The sequence below is a fragment of the Chamaea fasciata genome, unplaced genomic scaffold (genome assembly GCF_029207755.1).
Source record: "Chamaea fasciata isolate MVZ Bird 193981 ecotype frontalis unplaced genomic scaffold, bChaFas1.0.hap1 SCAF_16, whole genome shotgun sequence".
Taxonomy (NCBI): Eukaryota; Metazoa; Chordata; class Aves; order Passeriformes; family Sylviidae; genus Chamaea; species Chamaea fasciata.
The window spans coordinates 5,508,227-5,531,082 of NW_027094101.1; the positions used below are offsets into that span (position 1 = coordinate 5,508,227).

At 49.0% G+C, this 22,856-nt stretch overlaps 1 protein-coding gene across 2 annotated transcripts in view; it reads right to left on the minus strand.

The window, feature by feature from the left end:
- The window catches only part of ADAP1 (ArfGAP with dual PH domains 1), a 49,705-nt gene extending 28,048 nt beyond the window's left edge, over window positions 1–21,657 (minus strand). Inside the window, exons 1-4 of one of the 2 annotated variants that reach the window (XM_066198534.1) lie at window positions 21,264–21,657; window positions 10,981–11,111; window positions 9,042–9,133; window positions 760–842 (exon numbers count right to left, since the gene is read on the minus strand). In XM_066198534.1, coding sequence (XP_066054631.1) covers window positions 760–842; window positions 9,042–9,133; window positions 10,981–11,111; window positions 21,264–21,348 — 391 coding nt within the window. In that variant the 5' untranslated portion in view covers window positions 21,349–21,657. The remainder of the gene's footprint in view (window positions 1–759; window positions 843–9,041; window positions 9,134–10,980; window positions 11,112–21,263) is intronic. The other variant, XM_066198533.1, reaches the window with a different exon arrangement.
- Between the last annotated feature and the right edge of the window lie 1,199 nt (window positions 21,658–22,856).

A 22,856-nucleotide genomic window follows, 5' to 3' on the forward strand; every position in this document is an offset into this window, starting at 1 on the left:
AATATGCAGAATAAATTAAATGCCACTTACATATAGCAAAGAAATACCCAGCTAATTTCATTCACTTTCATGCTGGTGCAGCCACACAACAAACACATTTGAGCTCTGTGTCTCCTTTTCATATCCTGCCCTTCTGCAAGAAAATCATCCAACCCACTGCTCTACTGTCCCAGCCCCTTGCAAGGCCACTGTCACCCTGCTGAAATGAGCTCTGAAATGAGCTCTGTCACACGAGCTGCACCTTTGCCACTGCAAAACTCTGACTGTGCTACAGGGAGACCCAGCCCCACTGCTGACACCTGAAGCATTGTGCAAAGGTGGTGACAGATCCCTGGGAGAGTGGGGGACGTGGTGCACACACCCAATATCACTCAAACCAGGCCAACAGGGCCACTTCATCTCTCCAAAGCTAAAGTCACTTCGAGGACACAAACATCCTCTATCTCCAATCCAGCTCCAAACCTCCTGCTCCCAGAAACAAACCCACTGGTGCTTGTCTGACTTGCTCCTGGTGAACAGCCCGTGGATGTCGACAGAAAGGCTCTTGACAACTGACTGGTTTCCATCAGGTCTCCAAATTCCCAATATTCCAAATCAAACACAGGGAATGCCAGGAGGGATCTTGTGCCAAAGACCACACTTACTTCTACTTAATGGCACGCGGGCAACAATCAACATAAAGAACATACAAACAGAGAGGAGGGAAATGGAAGGTGCTGGACATCAAAAAACTTATCTGCCAGAAGAGTCTTTCACTACCTGCAGAGTAAGGCTCCTGCTTCTCACTGTGGATGAACTCTTTTCGTTCGTATTTGGCTCTGATCCACTGTTCCCGCAGCAGTCTGGAAAAAAAAAATACAGAGAAAAGGAAACATGGTCCAAGATACACTAAGAAAGAAGCCAGAGCCATTAATTCTTCAATCAAAGCACAAGTGTGATTTAGAAGTCTTCCAAAACTTGCATTGTACAGTCTGGAGTCAAGGGTTTCTTCTGCTTACTGTTGGACAACAATAAATAATTTCCTTGTACGTCCAATTTTATTGGAAACTTATTTTTTTAAAAATTCAAAGATTTAGCAGAACACCCTGTCCCCACCCACCCAACCAGCCTCTGTAAAAAATTCCCTCAGTATATAAACCACTTTAGACCTAATTTCCTCAGACCACATTCTTCAGTGAACAGGGCGAGTAATTGAAAAAACCCAACTATATACAAAAGAGAGATTATTGTCCTGAAGATGTCAATACAGAAGCAAAAGGTGCTGAAAACCCATCTGGCCAAGCTTTTCCAAACTCACAGCCCATACCACCAAGTTTAGGAAAGCAATCTACAATGCATGGTAGCAAATTTGATAAAAACATCCTTTCCTTTTAATACTGAAATGATATCAATTTATACACCAAGACCTCAATTTAAAAAAAAAAAAACAAACACCCAACCAAAGATTATAAATTTTTTTTTGCTATTTTATTTCAGCATGAGTGCTTGAACCAGTGAAGTAACTTCAGATTTAGAATATGCTGGAAGTCGCTTCAAACCATTTTTAACTGAACTTATTTCTTAATTGCCCTAGAACCCTAAATAGCCCAAACAGGCAGATCACACTCAGAAATAAAGGCATGTGTTATCCCAGCTTCACAGCAGACATTTTGGAGCAGCCTACACCGAAGACAGTAAAAGATCCCCCAGCACTGGCTGTGCTTTGTAAAACCATCACATTTCAACACATCAACTTCTCTGCCAATAAAAACTCTTCATATGCTTAATCACCTTTTCTTTTTTGCTGATTATGCAAACTAAATGGTATCTTTTCTGCAGACACATCCCAGAAATGGTCCAAGAATTTAAACACACCGACATTGCCCATGAAAATTCATCTGCAGGTACAGCAAACACATTCAATAAATCTGCAAGACACTATCCAATGAGAACTGTGGCTGTGATTGGTTTCCTGGCAATAAAGGAGGAAATAATTACATAGATTTTGTTCCCCCCATTGTGTCAGCTCCTTGGTTGGGGCACCAGCCTTCTCCCCAAAAGGCTCAGGGAGCACCACTGCTTCCCTGCCCCCAAAGCCCAGCCGTGAGCTCCTGCTGTAGTAGAAACAATGCACCAAGTCTGCCTCTCCCCTTCTGCTCCTGTTTCCATGACTGACCTGTAGCTGTTACACACCTGCAAGCTTGACTGTGAGCTCTGAGCACCCATCTCCCCTCTGCTGCCACCCTGTGCTGTGCTCTGCTCTGGCTGCAGCCCATCCTCAGCAAGTTCAAGGGCACTTTGAACAGTCACGGAAAGGTTTGGAAGGGACCTTAAAGGTCATCTAATCCCAACTCCCCTGCCATGGGGTTGCTCAAACCCCACCCAGCAGTCAAGGGGGCTCTTCTGGGTCCAGCAGGATGCCTTTTCTGGATCTGATACCCACAAACAGAGAAGCCTGATGACCCAAAAGCTGTCACCCAAATGCCTGTTCTTTGATGCTGTCGCTAATCAGCAGAGCTACCAAGATTTAACCATAAAATAAACACAAATACTTGAGTTTACTCCCCTTCTTGCAATTTCTCCTGGCCAGCTGCTGTGGACAGCTTGTTATCACTGCAGCCAAACTTGGACCTTTTCAACAAGATGATTAGGAATGGAACTGGGAGCAAGAAAACTCACACCACCCTCAGCTCCAGCTGACGTCAGTGGATTCAGCAGGAGCTGCAGCTGAGTCTCTGAGACTCAGCCTTCCCGCATGGGGCTTTAAATACAGTATGAATTAAGATTCATGTGCAGCAGTGGGAAAACTGCTGCTGCAGGATGCAGGTTGTGCACCAGAGACACTGCAGGGCTCATCCCTGGGGGAACACTTCCCTGCAGGGCCTGGCTGCCCACAGCACTGCTGCAGCGCCTCCAGAGCTCTTGTGCAAGAGGGCAGCCCCAGGGCAGCCAGCAGACACCGTGCCCAAAGGGGAACCCTGAGGAGCTGCAAAATGCTCTCAGTGCCCTCTCTCAGCACTTGGCCCTGAACACAAGTGACTCCAATTCCCAGAGCACACGGGACTCCAGCTGTGCCACCTTCCCAGCAGCTTCCTGGCAGTTCACACCTTCTTCCCCTTTCCTTATCATCACAAACCCAAGCTCTTTCAGCAATAATTTCCCAAAAACCCAGGACACACCAAGAGCAGACCACAGTTTGGACAACTCATGGCAAGGCCATCAGCTGCAGCTTCTGCTCCAGTGGTTTTTTATAGAAAGCGGAACAACTCCAGTAAAAGAAACCAAAACAAAAACCCAACTAGGACAGGAGGAGGTCACCATCTCCCTTCACTGCAGCAGAGAAGCTAGGCAGAGATTTGACCACATTCACTCTCATGGACTGGATGCAATCCTGGCACAAAAAGCTGCTGGTGCTAAAACCCCAGATTCACTAGCACAGCTCTGAGGAATTCATACAGGAGCAGGAATGTGTCCTGGGATCTATAGGATCTGGGAGCAATTGGAAGGCAGAAGACCCTCAAACCATACAGGGATTCTATGAAAACAGCCACCACTTCCAGTAGACTGCTGACTTGATCTCAATTTAAGTACACCTTCAGGGGCTTTAGAAATATCTGTTGCTGTGTTTTAGTTGAAATGTACTTTTCCAGGCGTGAATATGTGTGTATATAACCCAGGGCAGACATCACACACCCAACACAGGAGCCTCCATCCAAATCCACCTTTGACTCCAAAAGGAGTGACCAGAAAGGACTGTAGAAACATCCCCCTGGTATTTTACTGCATTTCTGGTCATGGGATAATGTAGCAAATAAGCAAATACATTATTTGTGTTTGTTAGTAAAATGTAAGTGCATCATTCCTGAACTGCGGAGACGCAGAGCTTTCAGGATCAACTCCAAAAGCTTTAACAGCCCACCTAAAGTCTGTCAGGCTGCTGGTTACAGGGAACTTGTCATTTTTTGGCAATTAGAACAGAAAAGTCCTTGTACTCATCAACAACCTAGAGGGAAACCAAAAAACCCCACCAACAAAACAAATCGCTAAGGAAATCCACATTTCCAACAGAATAAGGGAAAATTCATCCCCCAAATGGGAAAGGACTGGGCTTTACTGAGGAGGCAGCAGCTCCAGAGGCTGACAAAGCACTGCCAACATCATTGGAGGCACTTGTTTGCTTTCCTGGCCACCCACATGAAAACAAGGGCTCTGCCCAGGGGCCAGCGAGGAAGGTTCCAGAAGAAGCCACTGGAGCAGTTTTATCTTGGTCCCACCTACTCAAAGCTCACAGCAAAAAGCACCAGAGGAAAAGCTGCTCAAGCAGTTTAATATCAAACTTCAGTGTGCTGTGCGGAGGAGGTGCTGGCCAGCCAAATTCAGAGTCTCCAGTTTATTTTTTCCCAAGACTCTCGGCTGGGCTGGCTGATGCACTCCAGAGCACACCCACAGATGCTGCACGGCCGCTGTGGCTTTTTTGGAGACATATGACAGACAAGAGAACCCCATCCAGAAGTGAAAGCGGCCCAAAAGACATCAAAAACAGCACAAACTACCACTGTCTAACTGCATCCTTGTGAGGCACCATCAAGTCCAAGAAAGACAAAAGAAATTAATGCCATCCAGGAACACCATTTCCAGAAGCCAAATTTGTAGCTTCTGGAATTTGTCAGAGGTTTTTCCAGCAAAAGCCAATCTGCTTTCCACAGGCAGCTTGGTGGACGCAGCCCCGCCAGGTTTCTGTCAAACAACTGCTTTAATGAAATTTCAAGTCCGAGTCCAAATTCTTTGCTCAGACTGCAAGGAGAGCCACTGCAGCACAGACTAAAAGCCTGTCTAGCTTCACACTCTTTTCCTAGCTAGTAAGTTCTTGCTGTGAGGACTTGCTTTTAAATAGCTTTGTGGAGGCATGAGATAGCTGGGGGGGCTTCTTCCAGGGTCTCTGTGCATCACCTCAGCTTGTAGAGCCTGAGGGTTGATGTGCCACCCCCCTACCAAGACCAGCACCCAACAGCAAGCTGCCAGAGGAGAGCAAAAAGACAGGGGTTTGGCTCTCAAGGCGTAAAACCCCTGGCATTATGGATTTGGAGAAGTTAAAACTGATTCCGAGTACGCAAAATCATAACATTCTCAATGAAAATGCTAACGGCTTCCTTTTTTGTTTGATTGCTTTACATGCACAGTCCAGCTCACCCCAACGCTATTTTTCAGAATGGTTAAACACCAATTAAAAACACGTAGGAAACAACCTCTGTAAGTACTACCCTTACCTTGTAGCAATTTCCTTTGGAAATTAAAGGAATCAATACGAATTAACAGGTTTACAAGCTAACAGCAAAGAGACAATGAAGAAGAAGAGAAACCCCCGTGGCTGGCCAGGATTGAAGGACTGGGCAGATCTCAGCACCTGGGTGACTCAAATAATTCCAGAGGCTGAGTTCCCAATTTGAGCCACCACAGGAGGCTTCACCACTTGGGAATGAACTGATGAGCAGCCACTCCAAGTGGCCACACTGCACCACCTCAAACTTCACACCCAAGACCTCAGGCACTTCTGAAAGCTGTGAATGTAAAATCCGAAAACGCTTATTAATAACTAGGAGCCTGAGCAAAACTCAATTTCACCCCTCTGGACATTATGTAATAAAGTTTTTTTTTTATATCTATAAAGTGTTTATTATCTATAAAGCACTGGCAAAAAGAGGTGACAGAGGAAGTGGTGAGAAATTTGCACCCCTGACTGTCACTATGCCCACGGGAGAGGAGAGGGCCATGCTGACCTTCTCACACCAGACTGAGGTGATGGGCTTGGTAGCTCCTCTGCTAAATGTACCAAACTTTAAATTATTATTAAAAAAAAATAGTAATCCAGAGATTTCCCAGGCAATTCTCCCTCTGCACATCTTAATCAATACAAAAAGGCACTTCAGCTAATAACTGTTGTTCTTTAGATGAGTTCACGGATGACTCCTCACGATCTGTGCCTCTCCCTGACTGATGTCTCATCTCGCTCCAGATATGACAACCACCCAGCACAACTCTTGCCATCTCATTCTGCCCCATTTTTCTGTGCTGACAGTCAGAACATGGAACCGTTCTGCACGAGGAGCAGATGTAGCTCCCACTTATCCAAGCAAGGAGAGAGGAGCAGGATGAGGCTCTGCATTCCCAAATCAAGGAACAGAGAATGGTGGTGAGTATTGGGCAGGGACAGGGATGTACTTCCAGGTCTGCAAAAGCCCAGTAAGAGATTATCTCACTTTCTTCCATCAGTTTTCAGCCAAGTAAAAGACTGAACAAAGCCTTTTTCCTTTGCTTTTACTCAAGAGTGAGTTCTGAGTGCTGCTGAGTGGTGACTCAAAACTCGGCCATGTGCTTGCAATGTATCTGCCCCAGAAAAATCTGTTCCACAGCTCTCCATCTGCTGCTGTGGTGTACCAAGCTGGGCCATGGCCACTCGTGACCATCCAAAGAGAGGTTTTGTGGTTTAAATTCCACACCCAAAGCTCTTTGGGGCCAACACTGTGGTGGTGTAGGAACATCCCAGAGTCTGGGATTCATTTCACTGTTAGGGACTTCCCCAGATGGACAGGAGCTGCCTGCTCTGGTCACTGTCTCTGGGGCATGGGTCGGTGCTGGCAGACAGAAGATGAGAGGAAAGGACAGAAGAGGATTTTTTTGTTTGTTTTGGGTTTTTTGTTGGTTTTGGTTTTTTGTTTGTTTGTTTTGTGTTTGTCTACAAACAGCTGGTAAACTTTCCCTGGGCAATTCCAGAGCACCCCTCCAACTTCTCTAACCTCTGCCAAGTGTCATGCAGAACCAGGAAGCCACAATGAGGTTTCTGAAGGATACAGAAGCCAAATGCAGCAGGCAAACACCGCAAATTTCCCAAAGAGCCAACCACAACATTGTAGGCAAGAAGAAAAAAGGACAAGCTGGCACTGCAGCACTTCTTCCTTCCTGCCCTGAACTTCACAATTCTTCATGCAACTACAGCAGAGGGATTCCAAAAACAGCATTATAAAACTAAGAAGTTTCAAATGAACAAACATCTGGCCAGGCACTGCAGCTGCCCGGCATGTGCTGCTGTTGGAATTAGAAGCACCAAAACCTTTCAGTGCTGCAGAACGTGGTTGGAATCAGTGCCAGCGCTGGATGGAGGTGTCATCCATGGTGATGCTTCCCAGGGCTGTGAGCTGGGAACAGCTCATGCTATTGCAGTGACTGGACTGCAGCGAGGCGGGGAAAAAGCTAAATATACATCCCTGTAAAAAGCAGCACTCCCCTGCACTTGTTTAGCATGCATCTGTTGAAAGGCACAGAGAGCCCTGAACTAGAGAAAGAAAAATACAACCTGGCACAGCATCCTTGAGACACTCCCAGGATGTAATGTGCCCACAGCTGCTGATCCTGCAGCAGGGTCAGGAGATTGTCTGCTCCTGTGAGAGGTCACATCCATCCCATTGCATCCTGCTGTTATGGCAGGGACGCAGCAGTGCTGGTCCAGAGAACCCCGACAAAAGCAGAGCTCCAGGCTGAGTACAGAAATCAGGCCACGGTAATCAGGCTGGTAATTGTCCCAGTGCACAACAGGCACAAGCTGGGACCAGAAAAGGGTCAGAAATTAGTCTTCCAGCTGTTTCCCAGGAAGATGGGCCATGCCTCATCCTCCCAATGAATCAGGAAATACCCAAAAAGAAACAACAACAAAAAAAATCCTTTCGATCCCCTGCTCCAGCTCCTCACAGGTTCCCAGCCCAGCACGGTGCTGCTCCCTCAGCCATGGGCACGGGCTGGGGATGGAGTGGCTGCCCCAGCAGGGTCCCTGTGAGCTCAGACAGCCCTGGCAGGACTGTGGCTGGAGCTGAGCCACCACCTGGCACAGCTCCCTGCAGTGACATGGCTCTGCAGGATGGAGGGAGGGGAACAGCACCACGGCAGAGCTGAGCTGCACCGGCTGGGGAGGCCGAACCACCCGGGCACAGCAGCACCACAGACAGCCCTGCCACCCCACAGCAGCAGGAATGGGAATGCCGGTGGTCCCCAGGCAGCTCCTGCTGTCTCTCCTGCTGACCTGTGCAAGGACAGCCAGGTGTGACTGGTACCCACATCTCAGGGACCTGCCCTGCTCCCTGCCAGGCTCCTCCAGCACAAGCCCTGCATCCCTTCAGGCAGGGATAGCCCATGGAAAGGAACCAGGACACTGCAACCTGAGTATCAGATAGGCAGCATCTAACTGAACTTCACTGAGACTTAGGGGCAAACAAAATCAAAATCCCCTAGAATTGTGTTTCTCCTACCAGTCTTGCTTCTCCAACCCCCAAATGACAAGCACATACAAATCTCAAAATCGCCAAACAGCTGGGATTCTGGAGCTCAGAGCATTGCATAAATGGATGCTCTTTTCTTGTCAGGCCAGGCAGCTCCACACAAAAATAAAAAAACCACCTTGGCACACAGCGGGACTGGACCCCAAAAGCCAAATTCAGCTCATCCCCGTGCACCCTGGATGGTACAGCACGTTCTGACTGCTCAGCATCTTCCTCTACAAAGTCCACCCCAGCTTATCAGGGAGGTTTACTCCACACTGTATGGCAGACACAGCCTTTTAGCTGCCTCCATGGAGGAGGTTATTTGTCATCCAGGTGAAAAAAAAAAACAAAACACAAACTCCCAGCATTTTTGCATTACAAATAACCCAGCATCTCACACAGCAGATTAGCAAGTTCTGCTTTGATGCAGAAGGGGGATTTGAAAAGACAGAGGAAATCAATGGGTAGAAATTGGCATTCCTGTAGCTTTAGAAACTTGGAAGAGCCTGGGGAGCAGACAAACTATTGACTCCCCTGCATCATCTCAACTGTACTTATTAAGTAAGATCCCACGCGTAGCATAAACTCTGCCATATGCATGCAGAAGCAAAAACATTTTCAGGACCTTTTATAAATGAAACCTCCACTGTGGCTGGGAAAAAAAAAAAAGTATTATGCTAAAACTGAAGTATTACAGAGGCTGCAGCTGCACAAACAAATAAATGCTGTTTACCAGCAGAGGTATTTACTTACTGGCAGTCAAGATATGTTGGTTTATAATAAAACGGTGGCATTTTAGATTCATATTTTGCTTTTGCTACATTGTTTCCATTCGAGGCCATAAACTGTAAAAAGAGAAGAAACCAGAAAGAATTAAAACAAATGTAAACAGTATTTTCCTATATTCTCTTTTACTTCTACACAGCAATAAAATTATTGGGATGGGGGAACCTGTTCTCTTGCTGAGAGTTTTTCCCAGGACTGTGCACAGAAGGGTTGCTATAAAAACTGTGCCTGCAAACCAGGGCTCAGAAATAAATACTGGTTATTGTTGCTGGGGATCCTACAGCTTAAAATGATGCGGAGGACATGCCCCAGTCCCACCTGCATGATCCCCACAAGAGCAGGAGGCAGAACACAGAGTGGCAAATCCCCCTCACGGGAATCAGATGGCTCCCAGGAATCCAGAACGGGAATTAGGTAACCAGAGGGCAAAACCTCACACTGGCTTTTAGTGTCCATGTGTTACAGCTGCAGCAGGGTGATGGCCTCTGACAACACATCCCGTGCTTTGGATCACATCACTTGTGCCAAAAGGATGATTTCGTTTTTGCAAAGTCATTGCAGCTACCTCAGGAAGGAGCTTGAAGTGACAGACAAATAAATAAATAAACAAATAAATATATAAAAGTTCTATCTGCCTTGACAGCCCTCTTTTCCAATAAATAAATACATAATGTTTCTATCTCCCCTGACAGCCCTCCTTTTCTTCTGATATACAAATGGCTAGTTGAGAACTCAGCAAAGAAAGCGACTTCCTCCCTTATTCACACACTTTATTTATTGAAATTCACTTTATAAGTGTAAAAACCCCATTCTTTTCCAGGCAGCCATTCTAAATACATTTTGTTTTGTGTCAAATGCCAAGCATACAAACACAACAAGCAGCTAAGCTTCTTTTTTATTGCTGCCATGGTTTTGAATTTCTCACATTTACATATTCAATCCATTCCCCCCAAAAAATATCAGGGAAAGAAATACCCATGCAACACCAAGGCCTATTCTCATAAAACACACAACTCCAGCAGGTGCAGCTTTTAGAAAAACCTCAACTTTACACATAGAAGACAGAAATCAATGACTGCTAGAGTCCTTCATGCCTTTGAAGACACCAGTAGCCACAGCAGAAAAGTTTCCTCGGTGCCTTTAGCAGCACCACACAAATCTAGAGAGGTGTGGGTCATAAATAGAGAGAATTTATATCGTGAGGGTTTGGTTTTTCAAGCTGTGAATTTAGGAGGAACAAAGCCAGAAATAGCTGAGCTGAGCAGGGGTGGTAGACCAGAGGTCTAGAGATATTGTAAGAAACAAGAGAAGACAATTCATTAAAAATTAGAATCAGAATCACTAGGTTGGAAGAGACCTCCAGGATCACCAAGTCCAACCCAACCCTAACCTCAACTAAACCATGGCACCAAGTGCCACATCTAGTCTTTTCTTAAACACATCCAGAGATGGTAAATCCACCACCTCTCCAGGTAGACCATTTCAATACTTCATTACCCTTTCCGTAAAAAACTTTTTCCTGATATCTAACCTATATTTCCCTTGGTGCGGCTTAAGACTGTGTCCTCTCGTTCCGTCAGTTGCTGCCTGAAGAAAGAGACCAAGCCCCACCTGACTGCAGCCACCTTTCAGGAAGATGATTAAAAATTAAATTATTAAATTAAAAATTAGCAATTAAAATTTAGTAACTTCTACACGCTATTTCACTGACATTTTTATAGGGGTGGGGGAAACCCTCACAGATTCCTCACAAAATGGGTGTTGTATTTCAATCAGCACCACAGACCTCATCCCATTCACTATCCAGACATGCTCTCTGAAATCACATTTGTTGTGGCACCTTAAGAAAGGGCTCCAGAAGGAAGAGCCCCAAGCCCCAGGTGCTCCCAGCCCCAGGGGCACGTACCTCCACCTGGGCATCGTCCCAGTCATCCAGGCGCACCGACTTCACCTTGCTGACCTGGGGGATGTTCCGGTGGATCCCTGAACAATTCAGGCAGATGAAGATCCCGAGGCTGTGGGATGCCCAGTCCGGGTCTGGAAGCAAGACGGAAAGAGGGAATTGCACTTGACTGATCTTTTGGATTCAAGGCAGCGGGAGGCAGAGACGGGGCATGGCAGAGTAACCCAGAGTAACCAGGTCTGATGTCCCTGAGTCTAAAGGCATCAGATAAATATACAAGGAAAATAAATGTTTATATTGATAGGAATACAAATTAAACTAACAATTAGCAGATTTGCAATCCCCAATGCAGCTGTTATTCCCCAGACCCCAATATACAGATAACTGCGTGTGCCTAAGATGAAGAGAAGAGAAATATCCGTCTTTCAAGAGGAAATTCCACCCAAACACTGCATGGAACAGCAACTGCATCAGCTCAGGGAAGCCACTATGCTGCTCCTTTTTTATTTATTTATTACATGTGCTCCACACAGAGACTTTCCTCCCACAGCTGCAGCTCCCAGAAGCCCAGCCCTCCATGCCAGGAGGTTTCCAGCCCTTGCCTTAATGGAAAAACGCTGCCTGTGGTAGCTCTGTACTTTCTCTGAGCAAAACCACACACTGTTTACAGCCCCGGGCTGACATCTCACACAAAGCACTGTAAACACGAGTCCCAAATGCCTCCAAATTCCTCCCTGGGAGAGGCACTGCCCGAAGCAGGGAGACAGAGGGGCTGGAGGAGGGCAGGGGCCAGCAGCAGGACACATCCAGCAGTGTCCCTGGCACTGCCTCGCCAATAAAGCCAAGACAGGGATCTTTGTTTGAACTCCAAGGCAAATGTCAGCGCCTGCGGATCCAGCTGCGCCCCAGCAGAAAGAGCTTCACTGCAGGTCACCCAGTCAGACACTAAATCCTCCATTCTCCCCAGACCCACAGGGCTGGGAGCCAACCCATGGCATCAGGCTATCGAGGGGTGAGGGCAGAGTCTTCCCTTCTCAAGCCCCTTGTCATCGTTTACTCCCCTGCTGTAATTACACTGAGCCCTCACTCCCCACAGCACAGCAATTATTTATAAAAGGCAAGGGAATGTGCTTTCTCCTCCTTATCCATATTTAATGCTCTGGCTGTGTCAGTGCAGGGAGCAGGCTGGCATGGGGCAGCTCAGCTCCTGAGGGGTAACCAAGAGCTGCCAGCAGCCTTGCCTGCAGGGACAGCCACCAGCCTCCCCCGGCCCACCCTAGGGAAGACCAATTCAGTTCTCCAGTGGTGGCTCTGCTCAGATGTAAACCCCAGCACTAAATGAGGATTCTCATCAGACACAGCTGAGTGCCCACGTGGGAGAGGGGAGCGAATTCCCAAGCTGATACAAGTCCCATCAGCCACCAGCAGACACAAAGGTGGTTTTTTTTCTGTTTCCCATCGTCTCCTGTCCTCATCTGAGACCCCAGTGACTACAACTCAAGCCTGGCAAGTGTAAAACCAGTCAGGTTGATCTAAGGGCCTGGTGGTGCCCATCCTGCTCCTTTCCACAAGCACTGGGTGACTCAGCTTCACATCCCATCCCAGATCATGCACCCCACTCATTCTGACCTCAGACTGTGGCCAGTTATTGGGCTGTAGGTTGGCAGCAAGGATCAAGAGTTTTGCATGCTCAGGCACTTTCTGTGCTTTAACTCATCGTGTTGTCCACTCTCACCTCCAAAAATGTTTGTAATCAAAGTCTGGGACCCTCCAAACTTCCTGCCACAAAAACATCCCAGGGTTCAGCACTGCTGAAGGGTCCCAAAGGGTGCAAATCAGGCAAGGTGAAAGCACCAGGGTCTCATGGTCACACAGCCATCAGTGACCTTAATGCAGAGCATCAGATGCACAGAATGGTAAGAGGGTCCAGAGGACAGAGCCCTGGCAGTGGCGAGGAAACTGTGGCAGCAAAGTTTGGAGTTGGGTCCCTGGGCTCAGCACAGCCACTCCGGGATAACTGAGCCCCAACCCTTCCCAGAGTAATGAGATCTGATCAAAGCACTGCCCAACCCAGGGAAACAGGTTTCAAAGTATACACTGGCCAATAAAACATGTTTTATTGGGAGTCCCAATGACTCTTCAATGTTACCAGATTTATCTCAGGCATGTGAGTGAATTTCTTCATGCTGTCTGCAGCTTTGTGGAGTCAGGCTTCCCTAGTCCTCCCCAAGAGATAACCCCTCCCTGCCTGCACTGCTGTGTGTGACAGAGCCAGGAGACTGCACACCTTCCTCCAGCCTGGGAGGGGGGACACATTCTGCTGGAAGAACATCCTGCAAGAAGGTCCTGGAGGAGACTGCAGCTCCAGTGACCACCAAGTCAGCTCACATCCAAGCTGTCTCTTCTTAGCACGGGCAAACAGCACCTCGAGCAACAGGTTTCTGTCACACCTGGGCTTTAAAGGATTTTCCTTACACCACAGGATGTTCTTCAGACCAGACTCTTAAACACACTTCCCCCCGCCCCACACCTTGGCAAGCCTTGTCTAATTAAGAAAACAAAAGCTGGATTATATCACAGGGTACATACACACACCTATATCACGTCATACACACAGGGTCACCCACGTGTGGCTGCCAGAAGGTGACAGTCCTTCAGAGGAGCAGGGACAGCGGGGTCAGTGGTGACCCAGCCTTGGAAGGGATGTTCTCAGCTTGTTCAGTAAACCACAGCCAGTGGCCATCTCCGCTTGGTCACCTTTCCTTCAGCATTTCCCCTCCTGCCTACACCAAAATTTCTGTCCAACACCACCAGCATTCCACACAGCAAATTTCAAGGAGCACCATGACAGAGATGCACATTTCACCTGCCCCACCCAGGCCTGACCCCAGCCACTCACATCTCTGCCAGGTATTAATAGCAACTTCCTCCTCACTGCTCTTCTGGTTTTAGAAGTACATCTTTCATGGCAAGGGTGGGTGGAAGAACTGTGGATGCTCAGCTGGTTGTGTGCTGCTCTCCTGTCACAGCCCCAAACCACCCACATTTGGCAATTTGGTTTAGTCCCAAAGGAAACACCAGGCAGGAGGAGAGTTCAAAGACCTCAGGTACCGACTTAACCCCATCCAAGAAATTGCTGGATAGTGAAAACCCCCAAAACAAACTGACCCGCCAGGGCAAGTCTCTCTGAAATATCACTGTCACCATAATTTGAGATTTCTCACGGCTCTTGCTCTCCTGGCTGAGGACATCTAACAGAAAGCAAGGCAGCCCAAACCTTTCCCAGGCTTTAGCTGAAAGCCAGAAGGAATTTCTCAGCATCATCTGAACAAACCAGAGGATTGCAGAGCCATGCAAGCCCTGGGGCTTGTGCTCCCCTGTGACCTCCCCGTGTCAGGGCTCTGCCTGTGCACAGGAAGCAGGGGGTGGAGGATTCCCCAGCTCCAGCTTCTGGAGGGCTCTGCCAACGCTGCTTCCCCTTCTCTCCCACTCCCTGCACCCGTGACACCATTTTCAAAGAAACCCAGCCAGGAGCCCACCACACCCACACATCTCCTGCAGGGACTGGTGACAGAGGCCAGGCATTGCCAGCCAGGGCCAGCACCCACGGCTGCAGGGATGCTTCCCCAAAGCCTTTTAATGAGGGGTTTGGGGCTGTGAGTGGCTGTGCTGCTCCCCAAACACATCACGGCCCCTCTCTCTTTCTGCTCTCCAGCACAAATTGTCAGCTCAGGGACACAGCGAATAACGTCAGTGATCCCCAGCCTTGGCTTACCACAGACTCCAAGCCTTCAAAGACAACACCTTATCAAACATGAAAATAAATTTTCATAAGTGTCTTCACACAAAACAGTGAATTTTGGGGCAGCACCATTAGTTTAGTGAGCCAATGACCCCAGGCTGCATGGCTGGCAAGTTGAGGGCTCCATAGATAGGTGAGGTCCACCTTGCTGCTGGACACTTCAACAGCTGGAACATGTTCTCCATGCTGACATTACTGAGAGTTCAGTAATTTTACTATTCTGTCTGGGTATGTGCCAAAAAAATGCACTGAAACGGCAATATGTCATAATCTGGGGGTTTTGGGCATTGCTCAAAAAAGATGATTTTTTTCCTAAGCCTCCAGATTTTGAACAAACAGCAGTGAAGCCTAATGAAAACTCTCCAGCATGCCTGAGTTCCACACAAATTACTTTCTTCCATTATCTCAAGCCAAAAGGAATAAAAATGAACCAGGAACAACGGGAACATTAAACCAAATACAGTGTTGTAAGTGCAGAAAGACTCTTACCCTGAGACAATGACCAACTCCGGCTCTAAAAGGCTTCTAGTGCCCAATGTGGTAGAGATTCCTGGTAACTTATAAACAGATTATAATGCCTTTCAAAATAAAGACGTGGGTCAGCTTCATTTTAAAAATTAAAGAAACAAAGAAAGCTAAACTAAACTCAGGAGAAGGGCACTGGGCTGCTATTTTCCCATCTCATTCATCTAAAAGCAAAGGCATAGCCAGAGATTAGAGAAGCACCCAAAACAAAATGAAAACATTTGGGTAACACAGCTAAATTCAGAAATTAACTTTTCCACCCAGCCCTTTTTACCACCACAAGGCTCAGGAAAACCCAGCACGGTGAACCACGAACACCACAGCTTGAACACAGCATTCCTGAGCTTAGGGGAAAAGAAAAAAAAAAGAGAAGGCTAGACACAGAAAATATTATGGAAGAAAACCCAACATAAGACACAGGACAACTTATAGAAACCAAAGAGATTGGAAGCTGGATGGTAATGGATTTTTGTTAAAAAAAAAAAAATCAGTATTTCCTGCATCCAGAACATAACCATGGGGTTCCAGTTTGAAAATCCCTAGACACCATCAATCCAAGTAAAATCCCATAAACCAAAGCAGCAACAGGCTCAAAGTAGACAAGAGCAAGAACTCAGTCCCAGAATTTGGATGCTCCTGCTCCACCTTTTTGCCTTAAACTACATTTATCGCTATTTACAGCACAATATTGATGACCAAGGCAAACATCTGAGGCCAATGCACAGGAACACACCCACAACACATTCTCCAGCACACAAATGATGACCTGACCCTTGAAGAGCTGCCCCGAAGCATCCCTGCCACACCAGCTGGGTGGGAGCTGCTCTTTGGGATGCAGATTCAGTGGATTTCCCTCAACCCTCTCCTGTTTGGGGTGATAAAGAGACCTCTCTCCAGGCAGGCAAAACCTTTTTTACCCTGCACTAGAACCGTGACTCATTGATACAGGGCAGAACCGCAGGGATTTCAGTGCAGTCCACACAAGCACAAAGCCTTTCCTGCCTGCTGCTGATTCCCTCCACGCCCGGTACAGAGAACCTCGTGTTCAGCACCGAAGTTCCGTAGCTGTTTACTCTGGGGAAGGATTAGGAGGCTAACAAACAGACCCTGGTCATGCATCTCGAGAAAGAACAATAAAAGAGTTAACACTGAAGTCAAACCACCTCCCACCAACACTCCTCTCTGAGCAGGAAAATTTTCCAGTGAAGGCACTAAACTTGCCAAGGTCTTTTAATTCAGCTGGCAGGTCCCAGCAGCCCCTTCTCGCTGTCTGCAGCCCACGATTGTGCTGCAGCCCAGGCACCGGGGCCGGACAAAAAACACCATCACATTAAACCTCCTTTGTTTCAAAAAGCCCCTTTTTTCCCTGCAGAAAGGGGCATTGAGATAAACACAACTGCTGTGGGATTTTTTTTTTTTTTTTCCTTCTTACCCCTCTGCTTAGAGCCGGGGAGAAGGGCTGGCCAATTCCCAGGGACATTAAAAAAAAAAAAAAAAAAAAAAAAGGAAAACATTCAGTAATTAAGTGAGAGGACAATGGAGGTGCGGGAACAAGTTTCCACTTTGAGCTGGAAGATGAAAATCCCGTTTCACGCCATTAGAGCAGCAGAGCTCTGGAACAGCTTTGCAGTGGGAGGCAGTGGGGGCAAGAGAGGGAAGAGCTGCGAGGCAGAGCCCATCACTCCCCGAGGGGATGGGCAGAGCCGCTGCAGATGGCAGCACTTGGCAGGACCCCATGGCTCAGTCGCCTTCCCCACCTGGGTTTTTAGGACCAGCGGTTGGAGGGAGGAAGGAGAGGCTTGAGATCAAACCGGTGCCCTCCTCAATCCTGAGCAAACGGAGCACTCCGCAGCGCTCAGGTGTTCCCCTGTAATTACCGCCCCCGCTCGGTGACATCCAGGGGATGGAAAAGCTTCACCTGCTGTAGAACTGAGAAGGAAAAGGTGTTTACAACCACCTCAGCCACCACCAGCCGCCCTCAGGCTTTCAGATGCGCTGTCACACCAGAACACCAGATCTGCTCGGCTCTGCAGCACAAAGCTCCAATTCCAGACTCCCCTCCAGCACCAGCCTTCTGCTCTTCCTCCATCCTTCACCCCCTCTGGGCCTCAGGCACAGAGGCCAATGTTAGCCAGGATCCATGTCCCAATAATCCATCCCAAATAAGAAAGATAAAATGATAACAAGCCATGTAAACTGCTGCTGGAGGGTTTAAACTGCAGGATTGCTTTGATGGGATTTCCATTTCTGTCTTCAGAGCCTCTCTGTCCTCCTACAATGTAAAATAATTCTCACTCCATGGAAACACGAGCCTAAGTCATAGAAAAATAGAGTAAAGAGAGAAATACTCAAGGTCTTGTTATGCCCTGAGATAACCATCCGTCTCATGATGTGAGGAAAGATTGCCTGAGACAAAGAATCATTTAGAAAAAGAAAAGGCTGAACTGCCACATTAGTCTTGAAGAAAAAAAGATTATTCTAATGCACGGAGAGCCATTACACACCAGCAATTCAGTAACATTGCTCAGTTTGCACTTAAGACTGCATTTACCATGCTGTCTTCACTGAGAAAGCACAGCTTTAAACCCACAAAAAAACACAACATCCAGGACACAGAAGTCTGTAATGACAGAGGACCCAAAGCCCCATCTAATGACTTTATTAGTGGCTCCGACCCCAGAATTCAATCCCGAAGATGTAACAAAGGCAATCTCATTATGCATTACAGATCAATGACACTTTTCGCTACTGAAATATCTTTTACTCAGAACAACCTTTCCTTCAATTTAAGGTTTTATAAAAATGCAATTAATAAAAACCTGACTAGAAACTTAAAAAAAAAAAAAATACAAACACAAAAAACCTGCAAGCGAAAAATGTAATCTCTCAGTTGTTTTACACTCTGGTTTTCACTTTCTACTCTAGCATCCTTTCTGCATTCCCAGCTGCCATGGCCAGGGCCCCTGTAAGACTGTTCTCCCCACCTGAGACATCCCTCAAAATCTCTTTGAAAACTCTGGTTTTGCACAAGAGATTTTATTTGCCAGACACATACACCGGTCCTGGGGAAGACCCAGATCTGACTTTCCTGAGCACCACATTCAATATCCCATTCCACCCAGCTGCAAGTGTGCACAGACCGGGGAAACACGTCTTGAACAGGGCAGCCTAACAGGGCTTGGCCACTTCAATAATCCTCAGTCACGATTTAGGGGCAAATTCTGGCCCAGCTTCAGGCAAGCAGCAGGCTGTGCCCAGATCTCCCCAAGGAGATGGGATGATCCTGCAGGGGATGAAGTTATTTACCCAGCCCAGGAGGGCTGCCCCATGTCTGTCCCCAGCTTTGACTTTTGTATGGTCACAGCGTAGCCCAGCGATGTCAGGCTGAGAGCTCCACTGCACCAGGGGTTTGTGACAGGACACAGAATACCTGGGACAAGCTCTGGCTTCAGGGCTCTGGCTACTGAGCCTCTCCCAAATGCCAACACAGTAACAAAAGAAAATAACCCTTTCTGACAGCAGGGAAGGGGAAAAAAAAACCAACCCAAACTTTCACTGACCGGCTGATTTCTCAAACAAATATTTCCAAAAGAAAAAGAAAACCCAGCTGGCTTCCAAATACACAAATTGAAGTGACTAACAGCAAATTTTCCCCTGTTCATTTCCAACCCATCCTATTCTTTGTTTTGAGCATCCCTGAGCTAAATGGCTACCTCTTATCATGGATCCTATAGTAACAGGATATTTCAGGGAAAGGCACTCACCCACCTGAGAAACAGCAATAACAAATCCTGGTCTTGGCTTCCCCCCAGCTGTACCAGACCAGCCCTACGGTGATACTCACATGTGGGAAAGCACAAGTCTGCCCTGCTTCCCTCTTCTTCTGCTCATTCCCCACCCTCCCTCTTCTTTCCTTCTCACTTCATTTTCTCTGCTTTGGCATTTTCCAGTGCCAGCTGCCCACCTGGTTCCAGCTGTCACCTTTACCTTTCTGTGCATCCCACTTCCCAGCAAAGAAGATTCTTGCACCCCTTTCTGGAGGCTCTCTGGATACTTATCCTGCCTCTCCTGCATTACCTCATCCACAGAAGGAGCTGGCCTGCCACACCTGCTCAGGATGAATAACAGAATTCAGGCTGAATATTTTCTATACTACCTTCAGACACAAGCTATTATCTTATGTTAAGTAGCCCAGGGCATGTCAAGTTTATTGTCACTCCCAGGCAGATGAGCACATTACAGCACCATGAATAGCTCTCGTTTGCCAAAGAAACTGATGCAAAGTAGTCACTAAAGAAATTGGGTTGATGAACAGGGAGGTGGTCCTAAGGAAGTAATGCCATGAGAGTTCAGAAGAGGCTGAAGGATATTAATATAGCACATCTTGACTTACAAAAGACACTGGCCCAAATTCTCCTCTCTGACTTTCAGATTCACTAAGACATCTCTGTATGCAAATGTCACCAAAACCAAAGTATGGTTTTGTTGTTTTACAAGCCCTTTTGATGCCTTTAACAACAACCTTCTTATCCTGCTATGAGCTATTTTATTGACCTACAGCTCCATCTCTACCCCGGTGACGCTGAGAAACTTCCCATTTTGCCCGGGGGCTTTATGTTCTACCCCCACAGGGTGAGGGAGACTCAGCCTGCTGATCTGAACGGCCCAGGCTTGTAAAGTTTCCTCCAGGAAGGAACAATTTAGGCAGACACCTACTCGGGGAGCCCAAGCTGTGCTCAGCAAGACACCTCGGAGGTGGGTTGGTACAGTCAGACGGCAACAGCCGGCAGCAGATGGGTGGGAGCCGGCAGAGCAGCGCGGCGCTGCAAAGCCGTTCACGCTATGCCGAAAGTTCTTTGTCCTTTCCAGCTGGGTATCGGAGGACACAACGCGTCTGAAAGTGAACTGCAGTGTCCTGGGATGCAGACTAGGGATATAAAACCACCGGGAACGGTACGAGCTGGATAGCGGCATCCAATAGTGCTCGACATCCTAAACAAATCGATAGCTGGGAAAATAGGGCTCAGCTGAAGTGTTGGGTTTTTTTCTGTAACCTACAGAATGACAGAGGCTGAGAAGAACATCCTTTCTACACACCTCCTCAGAGCCATCCTGCTCAAGCTAATACAAATTTAGGTTTTCCTGTATGGTGATTTTTTTCTTTTTTTAAAATAGGAAAGTTACTTGCTCTGCAATTTTTCTAAGGTTGTTCTCAAAGACAGATCCCACCACCCCACGCAGACTCTGCTCAGCAACAGCATCACGGCCCGACCCCAAAAAATTCACCATCCAAAGGGCGAAGAAGACATTCCCGGCCCAGATTTTCTCCCCTTCTCACACGAAGACGTCTACAGACATTCCAGCCCCGCTCCCTGCGCAGCTCAGGCACCCATCGATGGCAGCTGGGCAAAGGTTGTCGGGCAGGATGTCCGCAGCGCTGCCTCCGGTTGTCCCTATGTGTTTGCTCACTGACAGGGCAGGAGCAGCCCAGGGGACACGGAGGACACGCCGCCCCCGCAGCCCAGGGCACCCCGGCAGAGCCCCCACCGCCCGGTTACCGGCCCCGGCAGCGCTGCAGCCCGCGGGGACCCGCCGGGATGACATCAGCGCCCACGGCCGGGCGAAGAGCCGGGCCGGGCCGGGGGAAATTGGGGAAAACCTCGGCCGGGGGCTGGTCCGCGGAGACCGCGGCAGCGTAGCGCATCCCTCCGCCAGCCCCGGAGCATCCCCGCTGCATCCCCCCGCGGTGGGGAGGGGGCTCGGGCACACCCTCGGCGGGGCGCAACCCCCGCCGCTCCCGGAGAGGGCAGAGCCCGGCGCCCCGTCTCTGCCGTGCGGTGCGGTGCGGAGCCATTCCGTGCCGTGCCGTGCGGTGCCGTGCCATGCGGTGCGGTGCGGACAGGTGCAGGTGCAGCCGCCGCCCGCACACCCCCCCCCCCCCCGCCTCCCCTGCCCTTACCCGGGGCGGCGCAGTCGGCGCACGCCGCGTTCCCCGGCCGCTGGAGCAGCTCCACCAGCGCCTTCCTGCTCCTCTCCTTCGCCATGGGGGCGGCGGGCGGCTCGGCGGGGCTGCGCTCGGTGTCCGCGGCGCTACGGCAGCCTCATGGCGCGGGCGGGGGGCGCTGGCGAGGCGGGCGGCGCCCGGGCGGCTCCATTCGGCCCCGCTCGCCCCGCGCACGCCGAGCGCGCCTCCGGCCGCCGGGACGCGCCGCGCCGGGGCGGTGCTGCCCTGCCCTGCCCTGCCCTGCCTTGTGGTGCCCTGGCTGCCCTGTTCGCCTCTCGCCCGCCGCTGCCGGAGCCGCCCGGTGCCGCCGGTTCCGCTTCCAGCGGGCGCTGCCGGCTCCTCGCCCGCGCCGCTCGCCCGCGACCTCCAGCGGCAGCGCGACGGCGGGCCGGCCCCTACCCCCGGCAGGGGGGTCCCCGACCTTCAGGGCATCCCGTCCTGCCGGGTGTCCCCGGCACTCAGGGATGCCTTTCCTGGTTTAACTCGTGCCCGCGGAGGAGATGCTGGAGCAGGTGGGAACCGAGTGTTTTCACCTGTGGGAGGTGGCGGCTGGCAGCAGCCCCAGCTCTCACTGGCCAGGGCTTCGCCACTCAAGCGGGTTCATGAGCAGCAGGTTTGGGATGCCCCTCTAGCATCAGCAGCTTTGGGGGGTACTTGTGAAGGTTTCGTTAGTAGCCCCACGACTCCAAAACACTCCTCCTTCACTGCCGTCCCTGCACATCACCACCAGCTCCCGTGTCTGTGTCTTGGCAGGACTGTCCTCCAAGCGTCTTCCCACATTTTTCACACCTCCACGGTGTCAAGGGAGTATCGGGGGGAAAACATCCCTGTGTTATCATGGCTGTGCATCTCATGGCACATCTATGGGTTAAGACTCTTTGTTTTGCCTGCCGAAGACTAAAATGTTCCTCAGGGGCAGGATGTGGGCAGCTTTTGGCCAAGGAAGGGCTCAGAGCTGTGCCTCCTTAACCCCTGCTGAAACCTTCTTCTCAAGCATGGGTCACTTGTGATGCTGCTATGTCCTGTTTGTGGTTCACACACCTCTGCTTATAGAAACAGTTTTGATTTTGCAAAGCAAGTCCCCATTTAAATCATCCAACTCTGCTTCCTCAAACCAAGCAGAGTCCTCCTGCAAGCTCAGCTTGTGCCATTCATGCTGCCCATGAGATTCAGGGGGTGCACCAGCATCTGCAGGAGGAGGCTGCCAGCAGGTCCTGGAAAACTTCCATCACCAAACCACCATCTTGATCCTGCAAACGTGAGGATGTGAGCAGGTTCCTGAGAACACTTTGTGGAAGAAAAAAGCCCCTTAAATACATGGCCTGGTACATTTACAATGCTCCCTTTGCCTGGAATATATTTTCCTAAATGACCTTTGCATTTGTGCTGCCAGACAGGTGACTGTATCCAGGTTTATTTCTGACTGTTTTATACTGATGCTGGACTGTTCCTTGCTGACTCAACCCAGCGTCTTGCTGGGTTTGCTGGTTTTACACACACAACTTGATAACCTCTGGAAACTCACTCCCATCCTAACCAAAGGCATAA